The 25,366-nt window shown below is 39.9% G+C and overlaps 2 protein-coding genes across 3 annotated transcripts; both read right to left on the bottom strand.

Moving 5' to 3' along the window:
* Nucleotides 1–368: 368 nt before the first annotated feature.
* On the bottom strand, nucleotides 369–6,078 carry LOC121712021 (photoreceptor cilium actin regulator). 2 transcript variants are annotated; one of them, XM_042095928.1, is made up of 3 exons: nucleotides 5,677–6,078; nucleotides 2,843–5,551; nucleotides 369–1,270 (listed from the first exon to the last, which is right to left on the bottom strand). In XM_042095928.1, exon 2 carries the CDS (start codon nucleotides 5,537–5,539, stop codon nucleotides 2,843–2,845), a length of 2,697 nt encoding a protein of 898 aa, XP_041951862.1. In that variant the 5' UTR covers nucleotides 5,540–5,551; nucleotides 5,677–6,078; the 3' UTR covers nucleotides 369–1,270. The 2 variants fall into 2 exon arrangements, with proteins under 2 accessions (XP_041951862.1, XP_041951863.1); XM_042095929.1 differs by lacking the exon at nucleotides 5,677–6,078 and having other exon boundaries at nucleotides 2,843–5,557.
* A 2,105-nt stretch (nucleotides 6,079–8,183) lies between these two features.
* On the bottom strand, nucleotides 8,184–19,996 carry LOC121712019 (G-protein coupled receptor family C group 6 member A-like). Its single transcript, XM_042095926.1, has 8 exons — nucleotides 19,795–19,996; nucleotides 19,388–19,679; nucleotides 18,957–19,274; nucleotides 18,621–18,761; nucleotides 18,179–18,493; nucleotides 17,659–17,874; nucleotides 17,438–17,555; nucleotides 8,184–9,559 (listed from the first exon to the last, which is right to left on the bottom strand). Exons 1-8 carry the CDS (start codon nucleotides 19,971–19,973, stop codon nucleotides 8,349–8,351), a joined length of 2,790 nt encoding a protein of 929 aa, XP_041951860.1. The 5' UTR covers nucleotides 19,974–19,996; the 3' UTR covers nucleotides 8,184–8,348.
* Nucleotides 19,997–25,366: the final 5,370 nt, after the last annotated feature.

Below are 25,366 nucleotides of genomic sequence, written 5' to 3' on the forward strand. Positions count from 1 at the left end.
CATTTAAGTGTTTTTAGTATACCATAGTGTTGCTGTCCCAAAATATAATTTATGACACTTTAAGAAGTTTGTGTATAAATCAATTAATAGTTTAACTAATAATTTAATTTAAATCATTATGGCTATTGCATACCATTGCAGAGAGCTTTTCTTCTTAGTGTTAGGGGAGATGGGTGGTTGATACTTTCAGTCCTAAAGATTGTTTTCATTTAATTAAAGCCATACCAAAATACAAACAAATATGGAGTATATAAATATTATTGTACGTCAAATATTTACGCAAAATATGTGTGATTGGAGAGCATTGACATTTGTAACTTTGTACCATCACTGGTAAACCTGACAAAATAAATAGTCAAGGAAACCTGTTCTGATTAGGATAAATTATTATTGAGAACGTGTATAAAACAAACTCAAAGCAAACACCAACATGAAGACTAGAAATGAAAAATGGTCATGACATGCCAAAACCAAATGGTACAAAATAAATAGTCAAGGAAACCTGTTCTGATTAGGATAAATTATTATTGAGAACGTGTATAAAACAAACTCAAAGCAAACACCAACATGAAGACTAGAAATGAAAAATGGTCATGACATGCCAAAACCAAATGGTACAAATACAAGCAAAATTAATTATGAAATTCTCAGAATGATGCACTGTTTTGTTGAACTTTTATAGATTATATTTTTCATTATTATTTTTTTCTTCTTTTCTCAGACAGAATGAACATAATAGTGTTCGCTTGAATACTAGATAGTTGTTAAATCTCTTGTGGAGACTGTGGTTGTTCTCTTCACACTTGATAAATATGTTTCATATGAAATGTTTACACTATTAAGTTGTATTATTGATAAACATATTTGGCATTTTTTGTCTGGGTTTTACAACTACAATGAGTTATAAAACATTAAAAAAAATATTGGATACAAACATCCCAAATAAGACACAAAAGTCAACGTCTAACAACAGCAAACAAAGACACAATTCTGAGTAAACATTTCTAAATAAAGATGGTGATATATGGGGAAATGTTACACAACACACTGGCATACACAGTGTCAGATCCTATGAAGTTGTTCGAGAAGAGCAAGAGTCTTAATCCGAAAACCCCTTAATCCATAATGTGCACTAGCTCCACCTCTTCATCATCTACAGTGCTTCGTAAACCTTGGTTACCATTGCTCCAGGTACACTTAGGGAACCACCATGCAAAAATCTCATTGGACATCTCCCAGCACTGCTCCTGTCAATCAGTTAGCTTCCAACCTATGAGAGAGCAGAGGAGGTGGGATATAAGTGCAAGGGGAGAGTAATTGGGTCAGCAAAGCAAGGGCTGTAACTGGGCAACAGTGGGGATTAAGATTACCAATTGGCCCTCTCGGGATAGATCTTTCTAAGTAGATCTAACTCAAACCAATTGGTGTCAATTCAAGGCTCTGGACTTCAACAGAGGATAAGGCCCATGTTGTGGTGAAATCATCATGCTGACCCAAAGCCTGGGCACAAACAGGAATGCATGCAACTAATTTATGATATTGACTTCCTGTTCTCTGAGCAAGGCGTCACTAACACACATACAAAACAATGGCATGGCATTAATGGACATCGTGTCATTGCTGAACTTTTGAGAATGAGTTCAGCAGTTGTGCTCTGCTGTAGAATTTATTTGTTAATACATTTACCAAATGTCCCTTTGAGTTTTTTTTTAATACATCTCTCTTTCTTTTCTCTCCCTCTCTCTCTCTCTCTCTCTCTCTCATACACACACACACACACACACACACACATACACACACACACAGACACACTTGGCCCAAAGTTGATGGTACCAGTGACTGGAAATACAGTGGAATGTAAATAAACCTGTTTGCTAGAATCCCAGGGGAGGTATGTAGGTCGAGAAAAAAACAAGGTAAATCTCCCTGTGAGTTCCCCGTGAGATGGATCTGATGCCTGGTTCAAGAATGCAGTGAGAGAACATTGTGAGAAACAAATATCCACTCACGTGTGCAAGGCAGACTGTATAGCGTGTTAAGAGTTGGCAAGGAAATGAGGTTTGAGTTAACACCTGCCAAGGGTATACACATAGATTAAGGTACAAGCACCTGATCTGGCATCCAGAACTGATGACTATAATGACAGTTGTTTTTTGGGTCAGACATGTAGAATAAAAATGTATTTACTTAATCTATTTTATCCTGTGCAACCTCAATGTTGACATGGTCTGAATACCATGTTTGGCCCTGAGCTTTCTACTACCTGTTTAAAAGATGGTGTTAATAGTGAGGGAGGAGATTCCTTGCTTTTGTGATTACAAACGCGGAGGTTGCGGCATGGCGCCTTGAAGAGATGCCAGAAAAACATGTTTTATAATATGACAACGATCACTTTGATGACAACTTAATCTCCAAACAGGTCGATCTGGTGTTTTAGATAACTACTGTCTGCTATGGTGCATATTTGTTGCTATGGTGCATGTTGTGCAAAGGTCATAGTTAAGGTCTTCGAAGGTTGACTACATGTAACTTCTGAACAATTTTTCAGTGAACGATCTGAAAGGTTGAATTGGAGAGAGCTTACAAATTATATGGCTCATCAGTGTTTTTCAACTGCTGGATCACAACTGTAAAGTGAGAATCATTCTGAAAGATTCACAGAATGTGGGGTAAAAAAATACTTAAAGTGCTTAAGATATTTTAGTATGTGTATTTACTATCCTATTTTGAGAAATTAATTTGAATTCTAGAACATTTTCATTAAGACTTAATGCCCATGTGAAATTGTTAGTCCCAAAATGAGACCAGTGTGGAACTACTGGTGTCTGGCAGAGTCAGTTACCTATTCTTCTTTGGTGGCACTGGATTCAGCTGGGTCCTCGGAAGTTGGGGTCTGCTCAGTCTGACGGGAGCTGGGTGCTCTCTGTTCTGAGGAGCTGCGTCGGGCGAAGCCCTGCAGGCCACCGTGGTTGATGGGTAGTCTCCCACGTGAGGTCTCTCCCCAGGGTCGAGGCAGGGTGGAAGTGCAGGATGGTGTCCTGGTTGTCTGGTCTTGACAGAAGACGGAGCGAGCACTTGCAAATGCCACAGCAGTCAAGACAGGGAAGTTTTCATCACTGTTGCTGTTCCCCCTTGTCCACCTCGGAGTGTTTGAGGCAGGGGGTGATGGTGCCCGCCACTGACCCTCAGAGGGGCAGGATGAGTGCGCAGGGAAAGTGCGACACACCGAGGGGCAAGATGGTGGCAACCGGGTCCTTGACACAGGAGGTGTTGTTGGTGGGCAGGTGTTGAGCTGTGGGCTTAAAGTATCACCATCACCCCCATAGTCACTGCTTCCTTGTCTTGACCCAAGCCCAGCTGGAGCACCAGACGTACTCCACATGCCATCCTTGCATCTGTTAGCTGGAGAGCATGCGGCGTCACGTAAGTGGATGATCTTTCGGGCCTGGCGGTAAAGTGTCTCAGCCTCCTCATCTGGATCCTCTAGCTGATCCTCCACAGCATCTGTTTTATTGAGACAGGCTGGAGACAGGCTTAGGGAGCCTTGATGGATGCTTCCCCGATTTGGCAACACAGTCATGGACTGTACAGATGCCCTCAGTTTTTGGGACACACTGGTTTTCTGGCTCGCTGTTTGACCTAGAAGGCCTTTTGTGACCTCAAAGGAGTTGTCCATCAGTACCTCTGGGGGAGGTGGAGGAAGGCTGTCTACATCTAAATCATCATGCCTGTCAGGGTGTCTATGGTGTACCCCATTGTTTTTGTTGCTGGGACCATCAAAACTTGTCTGTGCGTTGGAGATCATTGGGAAATGGCATTTCCTGTTTATTTTCACATGGGGAGGGACAGATGGTTTGTCATTCACTCCATGACTGAAAGTTGTGATTAGTCTCTTGACTGCATTGCGACCTGGAGGTACTGGGGCCAACATAGGGAGTGCTGTGGATGGGCCACCGGCCCTGATGGGGCCTCTCTCAATACTCTGTCCCCCTGATGAGTGTCTTCTCAACTTTGCCTTTAATGAGCTCACTCCAGCAGCCCCTCGCACACCCTCCATACCTCTTCCAATCCTCTCCTGCCTCTGGATGAAACCTTTCTGATTCACATTTGGTTCAGCTAAAGAAGAGTTCTGGTATAGGTTGTCCAAAGAGCAGGAACGACGTGGGCCTCTCAACTGACCACGCCTATGTCTTGGTTTGGTATTGTCAGCTGTTTTGGGGCGTGTTGTCTGCTTTTGTTCTTTGGTGGGATTTTGTTTGGGTGCATTGAGGTTGGCCTTTTGATTGTGAGCTAGTAAAGAGGAGTTAGAGGACCTCCTATCTGTTCTTTCAACTGTATCTGTATGCTCTTTCGCCGTCTCCTCATCTTCTACGTCTTCATCATCATCTTCGTCATCATCCTCCTCCTCCTCATCTTCTTCCTCATCTTCACCATGTGGTAGAAGTATGCCGTGTGCTACAGTGGATGATGCACAGCTCTCTCTGTGCTTGCGGTGCCGTTCTGACCCTGGGAGGCTCTCATTCTCCCCACCAATACCACTGTCCTCACTGTGCAAGGCGGAATCTTCCAAACCAAGCTTGCGCACAGCAGCTGCCTCAACGCAGGTCAGTACCTGCTTCAGGCGACACTCAGCAGCCCTTTTTGCCATCAACTTCTCCCCTAAAAGCCCAGAGAGTGAGGCAAAATACTCTGTGGCCTCCTCAAGGGCAGAGTCGCCCAGGCCCGTTACAGACTCCCCCACCTGACGCATCTTCTCGGTGGAGTGCTGGAGTAGCTGTTGAAGAAGGTCGGGGGGTGGCGGCCCAGGGCAGCCCTGGTCCTCCACGCTTGGCTTCACAGCAGGGACCAGCGGGGTGTTCATCAGGGCCGCGGGCCAAGCCATGTGGTCTCCATGCTCCTTGAGCATTCTCTCGCCCTCCTTGGCCATCTCTTCTAAAGTTTGGTTGATCTCATCGTACCGCATTGCCACCATGGTCACCATTGACTGAAGGGAGTGTTGAGTTTGGGCTGCTTGGTCCAGGAGTCCCAGCAAGGTCTCGTATTTGGAGATATTGGGGTTCAGGTAAGCATAGGCTGCCTGGTGGGCTTTCACCATGTCTTCAGGAAGCTCGATTTTTGCCTGGATGAGGGAGTTCTTTTTAATCTTATCCTTTGGCCTTACTTTCTTTCCTCCCTTGGATTTCTTTCTTCTCTCACCTTTCTCTCGTGGTGGCTTACCTTGAGGCTGTTCTTCCACCAGTGATAACTCCTCTTGGGCCACTATATTTACATCTATTTTCTGTATGCCATCTTCAATCACTGAAGTGGTATCAAAGACCACCTCAGCTAGAGAAGATCTTTTCTCTTGAGAGACAATAGGCTCCTCCTGCTCATCTTTTCCAGAACCACAATCAGCAGCAGATTTGTCCATTACACACTGATTACTGATCTCAGTGATAGTGGCACTTTCATTAGCATTTTCAGGTGGTGCCGGTAGAGCCTTTTGTTTGGGGCTGAAAGCCCCAGTGAAAAGTTTACCCTTCGATGGAGAGCAACCCATTTTAGCTGATAGCTTTAGTCAAATGGTGACAAAACAAAATAAATATTAAAAATAATGAAAGTACTTAAAGAAGAAGAAGGCTTCAAGGTGACTTACAAAAGATAGATGCAAGCACAGAATGAAGGGTTTTTACGCACCGCAAGTTCCTATAGTTTTCATCTAATCTCCACTGGCAGCCTTTTCTTTGCAGACAAGGTATTTTCAGGTAGTCATGTCCATTTCCTCCATTGTCTTGGCTGTGCTTCCACCGACATGTCCAATCTCAGGTGAGTGTCTTCAGATCCAGGTATCTCAGCAACACTGCGACTCACCACTCACACTGAAAAGGTGAGTGCATAAAGAGGATTGGAGTTCCCCTTCTCTCCGGTCCAAACCCTTTGCATGCAACAGATGGTCACGTTAATAGAATAAGGCCCATACGTAAGACCTTAAGCCCATCAAGGTAATCAGGTAGCCTGTCAGATTGCTTTTTCTTTTTTTAAGCCCCATCTCTATATGTGGTCTGATAAGAGTGTTTCCATCATATGGGGTGGAGAGAGAAAGAGTTGTTTTAGAAGTAATTGTTTTTTTTAGTTTAATTTGATGTTTCATTAATGTGCAACTTTCATCCCTGACATGCAACACTCACACACCAGTCCTTGCTACAGTGTGTAACCTATACGCTTAAGGTAAAGTAGCTTTTCCATGTGTGTGGGACGCTTCCCTTTCGGATCACCCACTGGCTTTTTACCACATCAGTGCATCCCAGTTGTAAAATGGACTTATAGGGTGTGGGACTTATATTATAATAAATTATTAATGTGTTTTTCAGTTGTTTTATGTTGGGTATGTTTGTTGGGTGAAATTCTTTGAGTTGGGTGAAATTACTACGGTGTGTTGTATTTAAACTTTAAAATTATTTGGAAAATTGATTAGGGTTACTTTATGTAATTTACGTTTATTTACTTATTATTAGTTTACAAAACAGTAAACTGCATACAATTCTGAATTACTCATACTACATGCAATGTGACACACAGTGTAATGTATACAGAGCTGCCAACAAAGGAACTATCAATTGTAACTGACAGGAAAAGTGACTAAATGATTTACGGTCAATTGGTGACTTCTTTAGATTCTTCAGATGTTATGTTATCAGGCAGACATCCAACTCACATACACCCACGTACATACACACACACACACACACACACTCTCTCTCTCTCTCTTACCATAACATCCTCCTTAATCTTATTGCCCATGCCAAGTGAAAACAAGGTCAAACATTCATACGTGCTGCTGACAACAGTGGCTTCAAAGTATGAAAATACCTAAAATATTTAATTCGATTGTTGTGGCTTCTTAACTGCTGGGAAACCTGTTTCCGTTAATCTGATTTTTTTGACAGTTTGCTTTTACTTTCCTGGGTGAAACCAACATGATCACTATCCACCATATCAGATCAACAGCACTGCACAAGTGTGTTTACTGTCTTACTATAAAGTAGTCCATCTTGATTAGCATTCTGTCAGTGTTTGTCTTGAACTGTACTGTACTGAAATACATATAGATTAGTTTAATGAATGTCAGTGGCACACTCCGAAACAGATCCCAGTCCCCGTGAAGTTTGAAATGATTAATGAAGTAATTAAGATTGAATAAAATACATCACAGTTCTAGATGTGATATTTTCATCTTTGTCTTTATGGATGCTTGCTTATTGCATTGAGTGGTTTTGAAAATGAAATTTTCTTTTCTGTTCCTGTTTTTGTTTATGTGCATAGGACTGATCCTTTGATGTTTGTGCTTTTGATCTTTCTCATGGTATTCAATTAGCAAATAGATTTTCCTTTGTTGTTAAACTACATGTTAAAATAGATCAACATACTTAATTTTTGCCCGTAGTGGTCTTCTGGATTACTGTAAAAGAGTTATTAGGATATTCCTGCTCTGGCCAACAGGTGTGACAGATTGTCCACCATATGGGTTTGAGAGGAAATTTAGTTGCTGTTACAGCTACTGACCACTGAAAAGAGTGCAGTAGAGAGCACTTGTGGCTAATATACAGTTTTACCATTTTCTAATGTATTGAAGAAAATTACTTTTAAATAGCTGTCCACTGTAGTGACTGCTATGCACCAAATGGCTAGTCAAAACCCAAAACATGCTGATCCTGTGTCTTAGACAACTCAGTAAAAAGCTATACTGCATTATTTATAGTGTTTCAGTATTTTGTTTCATAATCTTCCAGCAAAAATATACTCTTGGACAGATCATTGTCAGAAATGGTGTTAATAATGTTGGGGCCCACAGGAGTAGTAGTTCGTTGGGTTTCTGGGTATGTGGGATCAGGGATGAAGGGATTTGTACGGGGACAAACTAAACCTTCTATTTTGAGATTGTGTTCATTCAAACAATGCCAGAGAATCAACTAAACCTTCTATTGAGATTCTGTCCATTGAAAGAATACCAGCCACTAATGAAATGAGCTGTTGCAATAACACTTCCTCTCCTCCACCCTCAGTTTCCTCCTAAGTCATGCTGAATTTAGCATTAGAGAATAAAAAAAATAAAGTATTAAAGTATCAGTGATTTTATTGCAAATGTAATTTAATAATAATTTAATAAAGGTCATTTAATAGCACCTGGTTAAAAGCAAAATGTAATTTTATTTTGTAAAACATTTACATGCATTATAATTCCAACCCATATTTTATCATATGAAACTGTTTTCACATGATTAGCCTATCATGAAAAACAAAATAGCTGACAAATCATCAGACAGTACACAAACAACTTGATCAAAAAACAGCTGTACATGTTTAACATCTCAAATGGATTGTCTTCTCTGTCTCTGTTGTACTGCCATGCCTAGTCTGTCTAACACAGTGGGACCCTTAGACACTCCTATAACAAACACAGAGTCAGTGGGACTCAGGTTGAGGAAAGGGTCTTCTGCTGATGGTGAGGTTGACTGGGAAGAAGTAGAGGCCAGGGAGGTACTGACTGCCCCAAACCCTGATTCTAATGACTCCAATGACCTCAATATGGGAAGTTTGAAGCTCACAGAGCGGTGTGATATGGTGTCTGTCTCTGAGTCTTCGGTGATAAGACCGTCCATGGAGGCATGGTTTCTGGTCTGAGAGAATTTGCGCAGGCGTGCCCTCATTTCCTCTGTCATGTGTCTGCCCCTAATAGCTCCGTAGCCCTTTGGGACAAAGAGGCAAAATATGATACCGTAGTTAGAAACCAAAATGGCGGAGGCCTGTACGATGGGCCGTGACTCGTTCTTGGTCATGTAGATGGGGATGAAGCAGAGCCACACAAACAGGTGGATGAGCATGCTGAAGATGATGACACCCGTCTCGTTGAAGTCTTGAGGGACCCTCCTCCCTTTGAAGGCCAGCAGGAAGCAGATGAAAGCCAACAGAGCCACGTAGCTATGCATCACCACGAAACACACTTTGGAGCCCTCGCTGCACTGCAGAATATGCTCCATGCTCTGGTTGGATGGGGGGGTCGGGTCCACATGTGGGGTGTCAAAGATCAGCCAGTAGAGGCAGATGAACCCTTGAACAGAGGTTGCCAAGACCATAATAATCACAGGCTTGTAGAGCTTGTTCAGACGATCGCGTCTTATGGGATCAAAAGCCATGAAAGCCAGAAATGTGCGGAAGGCTTTGACCAAGATGCAGGAGACACAGAGGGTGAAGCCCAAGGCGTACATCATCTGCTGGGTCCGGCAGTGGTGGATGCTAGGTTCATCCATAAATAGAATCACACTTCCAAAACTCACCACTAAACCAACCATCATGAAGCAAGACATGAGATAATTGGCAGACCTGATAATTAAGCTGTGCCGATGGATGGTGAAACAGACAAAGGCTGTTATGAGAAGCAGGAGCCCAAGGCCCACTCCCACCAGGGTAGCAACGGGTAATGCTTCAGACCACTGCAGATATTTTTTAGTACGAGGTTCACATTTACTCCATCCCCTCAGGGACCAAGTGCCATTGGGGCACATGTAGCAGTCATCTTGGTCTGAAAAGAAAAACACGTATCCAGAGCTTGAGACAGATATTCAAAGGGATGTCACAATATACAGATTACTGAACTTCTCAGTTCAGAACATGGCAAAAGTTGATGTACATAACAGCTATTTTACGAACCTCTTTAATGTCCTATATAGAAATTCATGAAGAGATCGAGTGGAGAGTTTATGGGTCCTATTATCTTGATCTAAAATGCATGGTCACTTGCATTTAAATTTAGTAGGATGTCCAGTCCACATTGGGAGTGTTTTCGTTATCAAACATCAGGCAGATGGCACAACAAGGCGTTCCGAGGTTTCTTAATCAGTCATGGGTGTGTTTTGGGCGCAACATCATTTAAACCAATGAGAATGACATCTGTCATTCCCTTTAACAGCAAGCAACGCAACTTCAACAGCGCATCGGTGTTTTGATAGTCAGCGGCGCAGTTGAAGGAATCTACCCGCACCCGAGACCGTATGGAACAGTTATTCCACTAAACCATGCTTTACTAAAACCTAGCAGAGTATAGCCTACACTCATTTTCATTTGCAAATGATGGTGTCACGGTACACAGAAGGAGGACTAGGAGATACTGAACACGGTGATGGATTTATTGAATGGTCAACAGAAAAGTACTTGTAGGTCCAGAATACAAAGCAAAGCAAACACACAGGAGATCAGACTAAGGCAACTAAAGAGAGAGGGCAACGTCCAACAAAGTTCATAAGTCCATAACTTAACTGAATCCAACGAATACTGAAGAGCAGGCGAGGGAGCGAGTCTTTGGCTGGGTCTTTCGTACAGCATTGACGAGGCCAGACAAAGGGTGTGTGTGGAGGGAGGCCTGATACTGTACTATACTATATACAATCTGATACTATATACAATCAGCTGATCAGCTGCAGGGGTAAGGCTTCAGTAGGTAGGAGAGAGAGAATGAGTAACAGGAGTGTGAGTCTGATGAGTGGTCGTGGCTGGTGCAGAGTGAGGTGCTGCTGAAGAACCTGGCAAAGCTGTGACAGATGGTGAATAACTATAGACAGGGCAAAACCCAGAACGATCTGATTAAGGTCACTACCAAACATTTTTTCAATTGATTCTATAGTACTTTTTCGCGTAGAATCCATTTCTGCTTGGGACATTTTTATATCACGCATAGTTAATTAGATAATTTGCATATTTTAATACATTAGCGAATATTAATGCATAATAAAGAAATGTATTGATAATATGGCTGTAAGTAGATAGGTTAATGACTTTAGGCCCAAATAATATTCAAATTGTATCAAATATAACAAATGATCATACAAAAGTATGATTTTAGATAGGATATTGCAGTTACATTTTGCAAATTAGGTCATTTTTTACCTTTTTCGTTTATGTGCGACTTCACCTTTACAAGAACATCATGGCAAAGCAATGATGGATGTTTTTACTTAATTAGTGTAAATATACACTGTGTGAATTATTTTGTGAGAGCTAATTTGCATATGGGTATCATCTTATCAACTAATTTGCATGCGAGGATGGGTCTGTGAAGAAATAGATTCTAGTTTTGAGGCTGTATTGTAACTGATCTTCCCCTGCAGTTGTCCACAGATTTTAGTAATACTAAATAGTATATAGAAATAGTATACAGTAATAATAAAATAAAAAACACAACATTTCCATTAATCATGGATGTGCTGATGACATCAATGAGGAAATATTAGAGGACTTAAAGGCGCTCTAAGCGATGCCACACGTTTTTTAGGCTAAAATATTTTATGTCACTTACTGCAAACATCACCTAACCAACCGCTAGCTGTCTGTGTCCTGAATACACTGTAAAAAACGTGATCACTGTGACAGCCCAGGCTCCAAAAACGGCAACAAAAACAACTTGTGCAAACCTAGGCCATAAAAACATAACAGACTGTTCCAGCAAATCACCGACGAGATGCGCGTTTAGGAGAGTTTCAATTGCACAGGAGCAGCACAGGAGGGAAGGGGAGGAAGTAGCTAGCTAGCTTTCTGTTTTGTTTGAAAGTCAACAGAAGTCAACAACCCAGCATCACTTAGAGCGCCTTTAAGGAAATGTGATGTTAAACTGCATGCCATTTAACCCAAATGCCCCAGCAGCAGTACGGAAGAGGAGAGCTCATCTGACAGAAGAGCTGCTGAGGTAGAGTGAAGCAAAGTAATCTCGGTTAATGTTACATTGCAAAAATATCACCATGCATTCATAACCTCGTGATTCAGTGAGAGTGAGCTCAAAACATCAGAAAGTATGTCTTTGTGACATTTCTTTATTTACATGTTGTCAAAAAGAAAAATGCCAGCCATGGAAACAATTGTGGCAATTTCCTCCCACGCCTGTTTAACCGAAGCTAATTTGGGTGGGTTTCTCCCATCCCCATTCAATGCCACTTCTCTGTTTTTTTACAGCCCTGACGAGAACGTCGGTCTCCTCAGCTGTGAACCGCTCCTGGCGTGCGCCTGGCAAATCCACCATTATAATAGAAATCTGCCATGGAACAAGTGCGCTTGCTTTTAAAAGGAATTTGAGATGACGCTCTGATTGGTTTATTGCATGTTACGCCCAGACCACACCTATGAGTAATGTAGCTACTTCAGACCAACCCATTTTAGATTTGCGTCGGGCACAAGAGTCATTTATCCCGGTGGTATAATAGCAACATTGCCCGAGATCCACCCACAAAGCTACTTGCGTTTTGCGTTTGATATGCTACTTGTGTTTCCGATCGTTAAGAGGCCTAAGTAGGGCCCTAAGTCTTTTGAGTGGACAGTCATTTGATGTGTTTGCTGTGGATGTGTACTACCATGGAAGCTGCTACCTGTCATTTGCCTTCCCTTACAGACGCTCAGAGACTACACTGGACAGAGAAGAAATGGAAAAAATGAAATATTGGGCTATATTTTGGCAATCTAAAACGCATGGTCACTGGCGTATAGCTTAAATAAATTTTGGGGTTTGTCCAGTCCATATTGGGGGTGGTTTTGTTATCAAACGTCGGCGCCTAGAGCAAAAATGTTGGTCTTATGTTTCTTAATCAGTCATGGGTGTAGTTTGGGCGTAACATTCTTTAAACCAATGGAACTGACATCTGTCATTTCCTTTAACAGCAAGCAGTGCAACTTCAAACAGCGCAACGGTATTTTGATAGTCAGCGGCACAGTTGAAGGAATCTGCTTGCACCCGAGACCATATGGAACAGGTATTCCACTAAACCATGCTTTACTAAAACCTAGCAGAGTATAGCCTACACGCATCTACACTCGTCTATTATTTGAACTCATTGGCAAAGGGAAACTACACCGTGGTGTCATAGTCAAAGACAAAAAAGTGATACACAGTTAATTACTTTCACTATTGACTGACAATGGGTTATCATTGAAAACATAGCCTGAAAAAAGCAACACTTACCCCAATAATGTTTGAATGACAACATAAAACAAAAAGGACATTTAAAGGACATTTATCCTGCAGAAGAGTTGCTGCTTACATCTCGTGACAGTTCATCTTCAGCTGTGCTCCATATGCGCCTCGCTAAAGACCAGTTTTTTCTTGGTCAGTGGTGCAATGCTTTTTAGATAGTGTATGATAGCGATTTTTAGATCTTGCGCCAGGCCACACATAGGTCGTTAATTGCCACACCCCTGAGCACATTGTTCAATAAAAGAGAGACGCGCATGGCGAAAAACTCGGGTGTACAATCGGAATAAGCTTTGCGTCGTGATAACAACACGCTTTGCGCCGCGCTTTTGATCATCATATTAGAGCCCATAATGTTATGTTACTGAGGACTTTCTGAAATTGATCGAAAGGAAAGCTAAGGATAAGGAAGCTTATCTGATGAAAGATCTGCTGGAGGACATTGAGCATTTGAACACTGAAAAAATGGGTTGCAGGAGCTTGCTATGTGCTTACTATGAGTCTGCATTGGCATTTTTGTAATATGTGCATAATTTATGTAAATTTACTAATGTAAACATGACCAGAATTTACACTGCAGATACCTTTACACCTGAAAGAGATAGAATATTCTTTAACTAATCATAAAATGTCACCCAAACATAAGTGGGACAATCCATACCCATATTTCTGCTAATTAGTCAAAATATGCAAAATAGCTCATTAACTATGCGTGATATAAAAAATGGATATGTACTATTACTGTATACTATTTTTATAAGTGTTTTACTATTACTAAATTAAGTGGACAACTGGAGGGGAAGATCAGTTACAACACAGCATGAAAACAATATTTGTAACAATACGAATATTTCTTCACAGACCCATTCTTGCATGCAAATTAGTCAATAAAATGATACCAATATGCAAATTAGCTCTCACAAAATAATGCACAGAGTGTATATTTGCACTAATTACGTAAAAACATTCATAATTGCTTTGCCATGATGTTCTTGTAAAGGTGAAGTGGCACATGAACAAAAGAGGTTTTTAAAAAAAAAATAACTACAATATCCCACCTAAAAACATACTTTTGTTTGATCATTTGTTATATTTGATACAATTTGAATATTATTTGGCCATAAAGCCATTAACTTATCTACTTACAGCCGTATTATCAATACATTTCTTTATTATGCATTTATATTCACTAATGTATTCAAATATGCAAATTATCTCATTAACTATGCTTGATATAAAAATGTCCCAAGCAGAAATAGATTTTACACGAAAAAGTACTATAGAATCAATTGAGAAAAGTTTGGGTTTTGCCCTGTCTACTACTCATTGTGAGATGTATTGCGTAATATCTTTATTATAGTGGATGGAATCCACTATCTTGAAATCTTCTGGCTTCTTCTTCTTATAACCTTTTCTTTTTTTACCTTTTCAAGAATGAATGCGACTCTAACTGCTTAACGTACAGACATGTTGAAATAACCATTGTGTAGGTCTGGAGTTGGACGAGAGAGTTATTATTTCAGAATTTTAAAAAAGTTTATACTTTTTGTGAAATAGGGGATTAAAAATGTTAAAAAGCTATTTTTCCCCCATAGACTTGAATGGAGGCTGTGATGTCATAATGGCCTAAAGCCCCAGAGTAGTTCCCGGCAAAGATTCTAGAACAGAGCTCTGTTCTAGAATCTTTGGTTCCCGGGCTAATCAGAACACTGGCACAGGTTTCACCTGTGAATCCAACTGTCTCAGCTTCTAAGCATACAATCTGGCTCTCCCTGAACTACACATCCTGTTGAAGTGTTTCCCGTGTGTCAAAATAAAAGTCACAGCCATATCTCATGCTTTGCGCATTATTTCTCCAGAACGGCTTGACACACATGCTTCAAATTTGGTACGATTTGTATGGACTCAAAGATGTAGTGAGTTGATGTTGGAGGTCAAAGGTCAAGTCCATGAATACATGCCTGAAATTTGGGATGAGTGTTTGTATGGACTCAAAGATGAAGTGAATTGATGTTTGAGGTCAAAGGTCAAATGTCAAGGTAAAAAACACCTTGAGTGTTATATCTCAAGGTTTTTTGGTACGAGGGTTTGTATGAACTCAAAGGTTAAGTGATTCAGTGTTTTTTTTTTTCAAGAATCTCCCCACCAACATTAAGCCAGCAGCTTTCCATCCACTATTGTAATTCCTCTGGCATTACAATTAGTTCTAATTATGTTTTCCATTGTAATCGTGTAATTTGTAATGTTTTGCATGGATGTGCGCTGGTGCGTTCATGGATGAGAGAAGCAGGGTGCCTTGTGCACCTGCCCATATGACTGTAGATAATGCACTCTTAAAATAACATATAAACTTGCCATTTCTGACCAGGTTTCTCTTGGTCAGTGGCATAATGCGTTTTAAGTAGTGTACGATAGCGATTTTTAGACAATGCGCCAGGCCCCTCCTTAGGTCGTTAATTGCCACACCCCTTGGTGCGTTGCTCATAAAAAGAGACGTGCAAGATAAGAATACATTTCGCGCTGGGATAATAATCCGCCAGCCGCAGGTTTGCGAAAATAGGCCCCTGTATATGTTTTCTTTTAAATATAGTAATGATCCTGCTCCTCTTGCTTTTATGTTATTCTATCTAATGTTAGTGATTACGGATGGATACATTACAACAATACCTATAATGATAAGAACCAAAATCTATGTTATAAGAAAATAAGACCATATATTTTTATTTGAAAACTTGGCCATGCAACATTTGCATGTTTGCACTGCTTTCTTCTAATCTTAACCTTTCAGGTAGTCCAATGTGTGGCCAGACTACCATGGTTCAATGTGATCATGTAAACAGTATTGAAACCAAAACAACTGCACCCTGCAACACTTTTAACTGTTTCTGTTCCTTTTCCTCACTCAACCATACCACTTTTCATCCATGCCACCTTTTTATTGGCATCATCATGTGCTCTCTCTCCCTCTCTCTCTCTGTCTGTCTCTGTTTTGGATACTCTGAATGCACAAGAGAGAAAACACTAGAAATATTATCATCAAAAAAGTTTAGTTTTCAGGAATGGACAAGCAGCCATTTTTTGAAATGATTTTCTGAAATCATGATCTGAATGACAAATCAAGAAATATTGACTACTTTCGTGTAGGCCCTGTACATAGTGTTTTGCAGATTGACTTTCACCAACAATGTTTGTTTAGTCTTCATGTAATTGCTCATACATTTAGCAAAATAATTATTGTAAAATTGTCTCCACAATTACATTTCCAGCACAAATTGACTGTAGACACGTTAATGTTAACCTTAAAGGGACACCAGGCAACGTTTTCGTGTTAATTAATCATCTTCGTAAGTCGGTTTATGGTTAAATGACTCATTACGGGGCGAATGAAGGCTCTCTCGCCCGCCCCTAATGCCTGTAGGAAGAATATCCCACTTGCAAGTTCGGTGTATCCTACCCGCCGACCGAAGCAGGATCAGTTTACAGCACAGAGGCAGGCTAACGAAACGCTAGAGATTGTTGCAAACGTGTGTATAATGGAAGAGCCGGCGAAGAAGCAGCGAAAACCCTTGATGGAAGACGCAAAGAAAAGGAAAAGAGCTTCAGACCGAGCGAGGGGGAGTTTCGTAGAGAAAAAGTCCCTTTAAAGACAGAGAAACAGGGCATAACCTTATCCATATACCACACATTGTCTGCATGAAAACATTTACTGACATGGGACATGGACATCACCGAAAGTTATCTATGAAAACCCATTTTTGTATTGTTTTTTTCTATTTACCCAACAACCACCCCTGTTAATAAGTCATCCCATACAAGCCACAGAGTTTTTGGAAAAGACAAAATCTGTTTTACCACTTTTTTTATAATCTTGTGTCGGCCCATACTTGCAATCACTGAGTAGTGTACTGGGTACTCCTAGACCTAGTCACACTTAAAGTTTTCTATTAAAAACTATTAAAAATCTGCTGAGACTGACAGATCACAAGATAAGAGAAAGAGTTGTTGACAACAATTCTCATGCGCAAGCTTGCTTGCAGATGACAGAGATGATGAGCTAGTGATAGGACATATTTTGTCTCTGTGAACTTCATAGACGAAAGGCAGCACACAAAAGGCAGAGTTTATCAGATTTTGTGTTGTTTCCTTCAGAAATGCAAACACCCAAGACTAACCGTAATTTTGTGTTGTTTCCTTCAGAAATGCCAACACCCAAGGCTAGTCATGAGCAATCCAGCATATCAACACAGTGTTTCAGAGGCATGGAAGGGAGGGGTGTAATTCAATTGACTGTTCACCCCAAATATTAACAGCTTTACACAAAACTGAAATCAAATTACAGACTGCATCTTTAAAGTGCACCTTTTGAAAAATCAGATCTCTTTATTACAAAAATATAAGAATATAATGAAAAAGTAATTGTCATCTCAGCGACTTGAATTCAAAACCTACCATAGCTGTCAGAGTAGGTCCCTTCAGCACAGGAGATGCAGCTGTAGCAGCAGGAAATATTCGACACCTTCTTGAATGTGCCATTAGGACATGATGGTGTGCACTGAGATACAGGTAACTGTTGGGTTGAAAGTGATGCACACTATTAGAGCACAACTGCAGTAACAACAAACAACATGCACAAGAGACAGCTTCCTTGGTTGAATTGTGTTTGTACTTACTGTGCTGTTGAGGGTCAAAGTCCACGTGATATTTTTCTCTGTGATGACAACTTTTTCCTGTGGTAAAGCGAATCTCCCAAATACTTTAGCCTGTCTAATCTCACCATCGGGCACCAACATGACAACATCATAACCATCTTCAAAGTCACCATTTTTGTCAAAGAACTTTCTCTCACCATCAAGGGTAAAATTCACCTTGTGGAGCTTCTCAATAAGCTGAAAAATAAGGGAACAGGTCAAATGAAGAACACAGTCTCTGCATCTCTCTCTCTCTCTGCCTTCCTCTGTCTGTCTGTCTGTCTGTCTGTCTGTATTCCATGCACACACATATCTTAGTAGTTGAGCATTACACAACTGCATGGTGTGTATTTACTAGTATAGAGCTCATACATTCTACAAAATAGAAAATTGTATGACTATTTATTTTATTATATAAATGGAATATTTTATAAAAGTATTTATATTATTATATATATTATTTTATTTGGCTGTATATACGTAAACCTTATTATTACCATACCTTATATGGAGGGAAATCAGTTTCTCCTGGACAGAAGGTTTCATTACATCCAAGTAGTTCTCTCAGAGCATGGGCTATGCTCCAAACAGCCACCCTTTCACCATAGACCACTGGGAGGTCAACGTTCTTCACTAGATGGTCAGCACTTGGCTTACTGCAATCTTCTGAGGAATCAGGACCGCAGTCTGAGTACAGCTGGTTGTACTCTTTAATTAAATCATTTTTCACGCCTGGACGGACTGTTAGCTTCTGCAAGTAGTCCGTAAACCCATCGATGGTTCCTGTGACAAAATTTAACCCCAGAATGTCTCCAACCTTGAAAAGAAAATATGCACACATTTACATGTTTGCTCAAAGAGAGAACAGAGTTTGTGATGCTCTTGTTAGAATGGTCGTTAACAGTGTTCATTGGAACAATGTATACTGCCAACACTCCACCCACCTTGTTTATGTCTTGCATGGTTGACACAACTCCAGACCTGGACCAAGCATCACTGGCGATCCAAACCCGAGAGCTGTTGGTGCGGATCATCTCCTCAAACAGCATCTTCACAAGCTCTGGCCGAAGGATCACCATCACCACCTACCCAAAATTTCAAAAAAGTGTCAAATTAAAGATATCAAGACTTTACAGTAAATTAGTTCAAAATAAAATTAAGCCAGTTATTTTTTTGAAGTGCACTGGTCAACTCAATCTCATTTTTCACATGGAACATCATCAATCTGACATCAATCCATGTACTTTGTCCTAATCGGTATAAGCCCCTCCCGTCGCTACCTGTGCTTCAGGTGAGTCCCGTATCTGCTTTGCCACCTGCTTGATGCGCAGCTCACTCTGCTCATGGTCCAGGTAGTGTGGAATGACCTCCTCATAAGCCACACACACCCCAGCCTCCATAACATTTTTCAGGAAACTCTGGTGGACTCCCCTGCCATAGTCGTCATTCATGGAGACCAGAACGACCCAGTTCCAACCAAAGTGACTTATGAGCTGCGCCAACGCCATGGTCTGGTGCACATCGCTGGGGATCACTCGGAAGAAGCTTGGGAACTCCAGCAAATCACTCAGCACAACCGCAGAGGCCGTTGTGCTAATCTGAAGGGCATTAACAGATAAAACATAACAAGCTTGGTATTCATACATAATCAACACATACATACATAATCAACACAGCACAAGTAGATATGTAGATTCATGACTTTTCTCACCTGAGGGAAGAGATAAACGCTGAGAAGTCTGGCCACTGGGATGGTCAACAGAGAGTATCGCTCCCCAAGGATGATCTTAACCTTTGGACGGAACTCAGAGTAGTCATCCAGGACAGGCAAAGAGCCGTTGGTTGACAGCAAGTGTTCCACACAGTGGAGAGCTTTGGTGGCGTCTGCACATGGGTCACACACGGTATATCCAAGTCGAACACCAGGAAGGAAGCCTGAGTCATTGATGCTGTCAATGGTGTAGATGGCAGCCAGCATTCGGACGAAGGGAAGAAGGTCAAAACTGTCAGGAAAAATAATATATCAAAGATTAGATCAAAAATGGCAGGTAAAAAGCTTAAACAAACAGCCAAGAAAGGGATTCTCTAAATATGCCTTCCTAGTGGCTCTATACTCACTTGCTGCAGGTGAACTCCTCTGGCCGAACGCGGTCCTGGAGATTGTCGACTGTGGTGTGAGCCGAGGTGAGCATCCCTATGATAATGTCTCCATCTGCGTGGACAAGACACTGGGAGCTGTTCTCATCTGTCTGAACAAGCGCTGCCCATAACGCCAAGCTGAGGAGATGGAACCACATAGTGCGCTGCGATGGACTGGGAGACTGAGAAACTGAGACAGTTTGTTCTGGTTTGCTTTATACATGAAGGAGGAAAACTCCTGTTTATAAAAATGACTGTGGGTGGTGTCCTTACAGATAGCATCACATACACTCTTTATTACCGTAACATCCTCTTTAATGCTATTGCATTATGCCTATATGCCAAGTGGCATCAAGGTAAAACAGTCACACCAATGGCTTCAAAGCAAGAAAATTCCCCAAATAGTTTTGTTCTATTGTTGTTGCTGCTTAACTGCTGGGAAATGTTGTAATTAATCTGATATGTTTTGACAGTTTGGCATTCAGTTTTCTGAATCACTGATCACTATCCACCATATCCAAACAAAAGCACTGCACACATGTGTGCTTACCATTTCACTATAAAGTAGTGCATCTTGATTACCTTTCTGTCAGTGTTTTTCTCTGCTATTATTTTCTGAAATACATGTAGTGGCAGTGTCAGCGGCATTCTCCAGAGCTTCACTAGTCACCATCAAGGTTAAAATGAGTAGTTAATTCATCAATTATTTAATTAATTATTTAATTAATTAAGATAAAATAAAATACTTTACAGTTGTACAATTCATTTTTTTTTCTGTGTATTGAACTGATCCTCTGATGTTTGTGCTTTGGATCTTGCTCATGATATTACAGTCAGCCATATTGGTTTGAGAGGAAATGTAGTTGCAGTTACAACTACTGTCCACCGAAAAGCAGACTATGAAGTAGTGCAGTAGAGAGGACTGTAGTGGCTAATATACAGTTATACCATTTTCCAATGCATTTACAAGAAGTCTGAACGAATGCATTTACAAATAGTCTGAATGTACCTTTAGAGTCTACCTGGTAGAACTTGCGGTAAAGCTTCCATTGTTTTTGTTCTCGTCAGTTTTTAAAAAGGGCTCAAAGTGATTGGGCAACAAAAACTGTCGGACCACAATGCGCAGGTGGGTTGAAAACCTCACCTGCTACGTAGACGCATTAAATGGCATACATTGGCCTCAAGGTGGTGCTTTAATAATCAAGTTTACATTTTTCGCAGTTATCTTCATAACAGTTTGGCCTATGGTCAAAATTCATTCATTGTCATAATCTTGTAATCTCACAAGTCTTCTGCATGTCGCTAAATTGGTCTTTTGCTCCACAAATGTACGCACTTCCCGGCATTTTCAAAAAATTCGAAAGTGAAACTAAATTAACTCGTCCGAGGCCAAACATCCCAATCTCACAAAACAAGGCATATATCATCTATAGATTATACTGACAAAAAATTGCTGTGTTTCAAAGATACTCCTCTTATGTATGTATGTATGTATGTATGTATGTATGTATGTACAGTACCCTCCAGAATTATTGGCACCTATATCATATATCATCTATAGATTATACTGACAAAAAATTGCTGTGTTTCAAAGATACTCCTCTTATGTATGTATGTATGTATGTATGTATGTATGTACAGTACCCTCCAGAATTATTGGCACCTCTGCTAAAGTTGACTAAAAACTGGTATAAAAATAATCAGTTGGTGATTTATTGTAATCTCACAATGAAAAAAATAGAAAAAATCCAAACTTGAAGGGAAGCCAATTTGTTTTGAGAAAAAGGCACCCTTGCTTGTAATACCTTCTTAAGCCTCTCTTTGCCAATAAAACAGCTTGAAATATTCACCTATGACCCCATAAAGGTGGAGAATACAAAGCAAGAGATTTAAGACTGTTTGTCTTTACAAAATCTCCCCAGATCGTCCACACTTGTGCTTTCTCCTCTCTGACTCACATCACTGTTGTTAGATCAGGGGACTGTGATGGCAATGGCTGAAGCTTGATTTTGTGTTTAGTAAACCATATTTGTTTTGGTCTGGATGTTTGTTTTGGTTCATTGACTTGATGAATGATCCAATCATCACCAACTTTTAGTGTCTTGGCAGAGATTGACAGATTTCCTTTGAAAATGTTCAGGTTTTTCTTGATGTTCATGATACCATGCACCTTAATTAGATTCCCAAGGTCTTTGGGAATAACACCAGCCCCACAACAGCACAGCCCATCCACCATAATTCTCATTAGGTACATGGGTGTATGGGGTTCTTTGGGGTTCTTTTGGTGTTCTTTTCAGTATAGTCATTCTTCTATGTACACCAAACACACCTAAAGTGTTTATAGCCAAAGAGCACAATTTTCATTTCATCTGACAATAGACCACACTTCCAGACAGTCACTGTACCATTCAGTAACTCCTGCCATTAATTAAACGACTTGACAGGCTTTTTACCTGTGACCCCAAGATGACATATGACCAAGATGACTTGGTGACCCCAAGATGATACCTGTAACTCTCCAATAGTGGTTCTTATGGAATTTTTGCCTATTTTACCGTCCTCCATACTGTACGTGGGGGCAAGATAACCATGGGTCCTTGTCCAAGCATGTTTGTCACATTTCCAGTTGATTAGAACTTTTTAATCATTGCTTTAAGTGTAAATATAGGCATTTTCAACAAAGTACCTAGTTTGTATAGACATTCCCTGACTTACAAATGTCAACACACTTTTTTCTTTTTATTTAAATTTAGTGTATTCTCTTGTCTTTCTGATGTTGAAAAATGAGGATTTAGACTTTGTATCACTTTATTTTCATACCTTAGCGAAAAAGAAAATCATGAACTACATCTGAAAGTTCAGAGACACTCTGATTAACTTAAATAACTTGAAATTAGGAAAGTGCTTCTGTTAGGTTTTGTATATAAGATTTTTCTAGGGGTGCCAATAATTGTGAGCAATGTGTTTTTGTTAAAAATATTTATTTCTTTATGATATTTTCCTTTTTCTCAGAATACATTTTCTTCCCTTCAAGGGTGGATATTTCCTCATTGTCTTCATTGTGAGAGTACAATGAATCATCAAAAGATTATTTGGTAACACTTGATTTTGACAGTTGACAGTATCGACATAAGAGTGACATGACACTGACACTGTCATGACACACGAACCCTAACCCTAATCCTAATCTTTAACTCTAATCCTTACCCTACCCCTAACCCTAACTCTAACCCTAACCTTAAACCTAAACCTAACCCTAACTTGTTATGACAAAAACCGAATGTCACTTAATAACAGAAGAGCTATGTCATAAACGTTTATGACTTGTTTATGACACATTCATGACAGTGTCATGTCTTATGTCCATACTGTCAAGTAAAGTGTAACCGATTATTTTTTATACCTGTTTTTAGTCAACTTTACCAAAGGTGCCAATAATTCTGGAGGTTACTTTATAGGTACAGTATAGAAAAATAGATACTTTCAGGGTTCCCACTCAAATGTTAAATTCCATTGAAAAAACAAAGTAGGGATAGCCACAACCCCTTCCGCTTCGCGGAAATATACTAATACCAATGTATTGTGGCAAGTAGATTTTAATCTGCTACAACGATATTTCCTGATATTCCCTTATTATATAATAAATTATATAATACCAGACTTTCCATATCTGAAAATAGACTTTATTAAAATTCCAACCCAATACCAAAACATCTACATGTATGACAATAAATAATTGTGTAAAAAATATACCAATGACAGACCAATGTGTGAGGGGAGACGAGACAGCGAGAAAATGCCTTGGACTAAATTACAACACATTGATCTGTGATGGCCCTGATTCAATTCTATATTGTCCCTGTGAATTTAGTTGTCAAATGCATACATTACTAATATCAGAATAATTATTTATTTTATAATTATTTATCACATTAAGGCTAATCCTGACAAGGGAGGGGTATTAGATGTTATATGTTTAGACCTTTTCTTAGTCATTCAACACCGTTAACCATCCAGTACTCCTCTCAATTTCGTCTGTCCACAAGCTTAATAAAATGGATCACTGTGACATAGTGTACAAGTATAATATGTTTAACCTTGATAATCTTATATTGTATTCTGACGTGCGTTAAACACATAAGATAATTTATAATGCTGCTCCACCATCTTTAAAAACGTTTGTCCAACCCTGCTCTGAATGAATAGGTAGAGCTACTAGGTCTAGAACTACAGCCTTCTCTTTTAGCGCAACTAAATCATGGAACACTCTTTCAAACAGCCTACAGCATTTTTTCTTGTGAGGTGAAAACATGGATCTGAAGTACTGCACTCTTCATTCTTTCATTCTCTGTATTCAGTAATATTGCATAGAGGTATAACTTTTTTGATATTTATTGAATTTTAAATTTCAGTATGTGTGTGTGTGTGTGTGCGTGTGTGTGTGTGTGCATCTCATCCCTATCTCCTGAGGTCCAATCTCATCGAAACTAGGTACGCACAATCAGCATACCATCCTTCGGAAGCACACCAAATGTCATGAAATTTCATGCAAATTAACCAAAAGTTTGCATATTTTTTTCTGAATTCAAACCTTTTTGGTGTCTGAACTGTGCAAGTGAAATCAAGGATTCTCCATGGTGCAAGGGGTTAGCACCACATCATGATATCTCAGAGGTCCCATTCACCCACACTGCTACATCAGTTAGATTTCCATGGTCAACAGTTTATTCATTAGGGGTCCAATCAGAGCAGCTTAAACTACCACACGTCCATATCTCAAGAATCACTTAAAAATGTAACAATGTGATATTTGTATGTAAAAATGTGATATTTGGTACACATACACTTGGCCTCATTTGAAACATGACATTTCCATGACAATTCCTAAAATCCCAATTGATTCACTCACAAAATGTCCAACAGGTAATTCAAATGTAGTTGTCAATATATGCAAGAGAAAATGGCTTATCTTCCATTAACTGCTGAAATACTTTTTGGACCCCATTAATTGACACATTATACCACTCAAATAGCCACACTCCCCATAACCCCAAACCTAAAGTACTGCTCCTTTACAGTAAGTAGCCTTGTTATGAGCAATGGCTCATATCTGAATAACAATGAGGCTCAGAATCAAAATTCTCACGCCATTCTTATTCTCAAACTTTTCAATTTATGCCTAGGTTGTGATCAACTTGTGATCAATTAAACTTAAATATCTTAGTTCTATTACCAATCCATTCCAATAATATGTCAAAAATAAGTAATGGACTTCTGGGACCATGTATAATAAGCATTTTATTTTAGTGTCTTCTATCGTGTAAGAGTTAGCAAACTCATTTTCAATTGTAAGAAATTGTGTTAATAATGTTGGGTCTCTGGATATATGGGATCATGGATGAAAGGATTTGTATGACAATAAACTTCTACTATTTTCAGATTCTGTCCATTAAAGAATACCAGCCACAAAGAATGAGATAAGCGGTTGCAATAACACTTTCCCTCCTCCTTGCTCATGTAATTTACCATTAGGGAATAAAAACTTGAATAC

The sequence above is a fragment of the Alosa sapidissima genome, chromosome 6 (genome assembly GCF_018492685.1).
Source record: "Alosa sapidissima isolate fAloSap1 chromosome 6, fAloSap1.pri, whole genome shotgun sequence".
Taxonomy (NCBI): Eukaryota; Metazoa; Chordata; class Actinopteri; order Clupeiformes; family Clupeidae; genus Alosa; species Alosa sapidissima.

Bases quoted from the DNA above. Each gene is read 5' to 3' on its own strand.
- LOC121712021 (XM_042095928.1), bottom strand. From the start codon at position 5,539: ATGGGTTGCTCTCCATCGAAGGGTAAACTTTTCACTGGGGCTTTCAGC.
- LOC121712019 (XM_042095926.1), bottom strand. From the start codon at position 19,973: ATGTGGTTCCATCTCCTCAGCTTGGCGTTATGGGCAGCGCTTGTTCAG. The intron at 17,875-18,178 runs GTATGGTAATAA...CTTATTTTTCAG, and splicing joins CTGATTTCCCTCCATATAAG to CTTATTGAGAAGCTCCACAA. The intron at 9,560-17,437 runs GTAGGTTTTGAA...TTTTCTTTTCAG, and splicing joins GACCTACTCTGACAGCTATG to ACCAAGATGACTGCTACATG.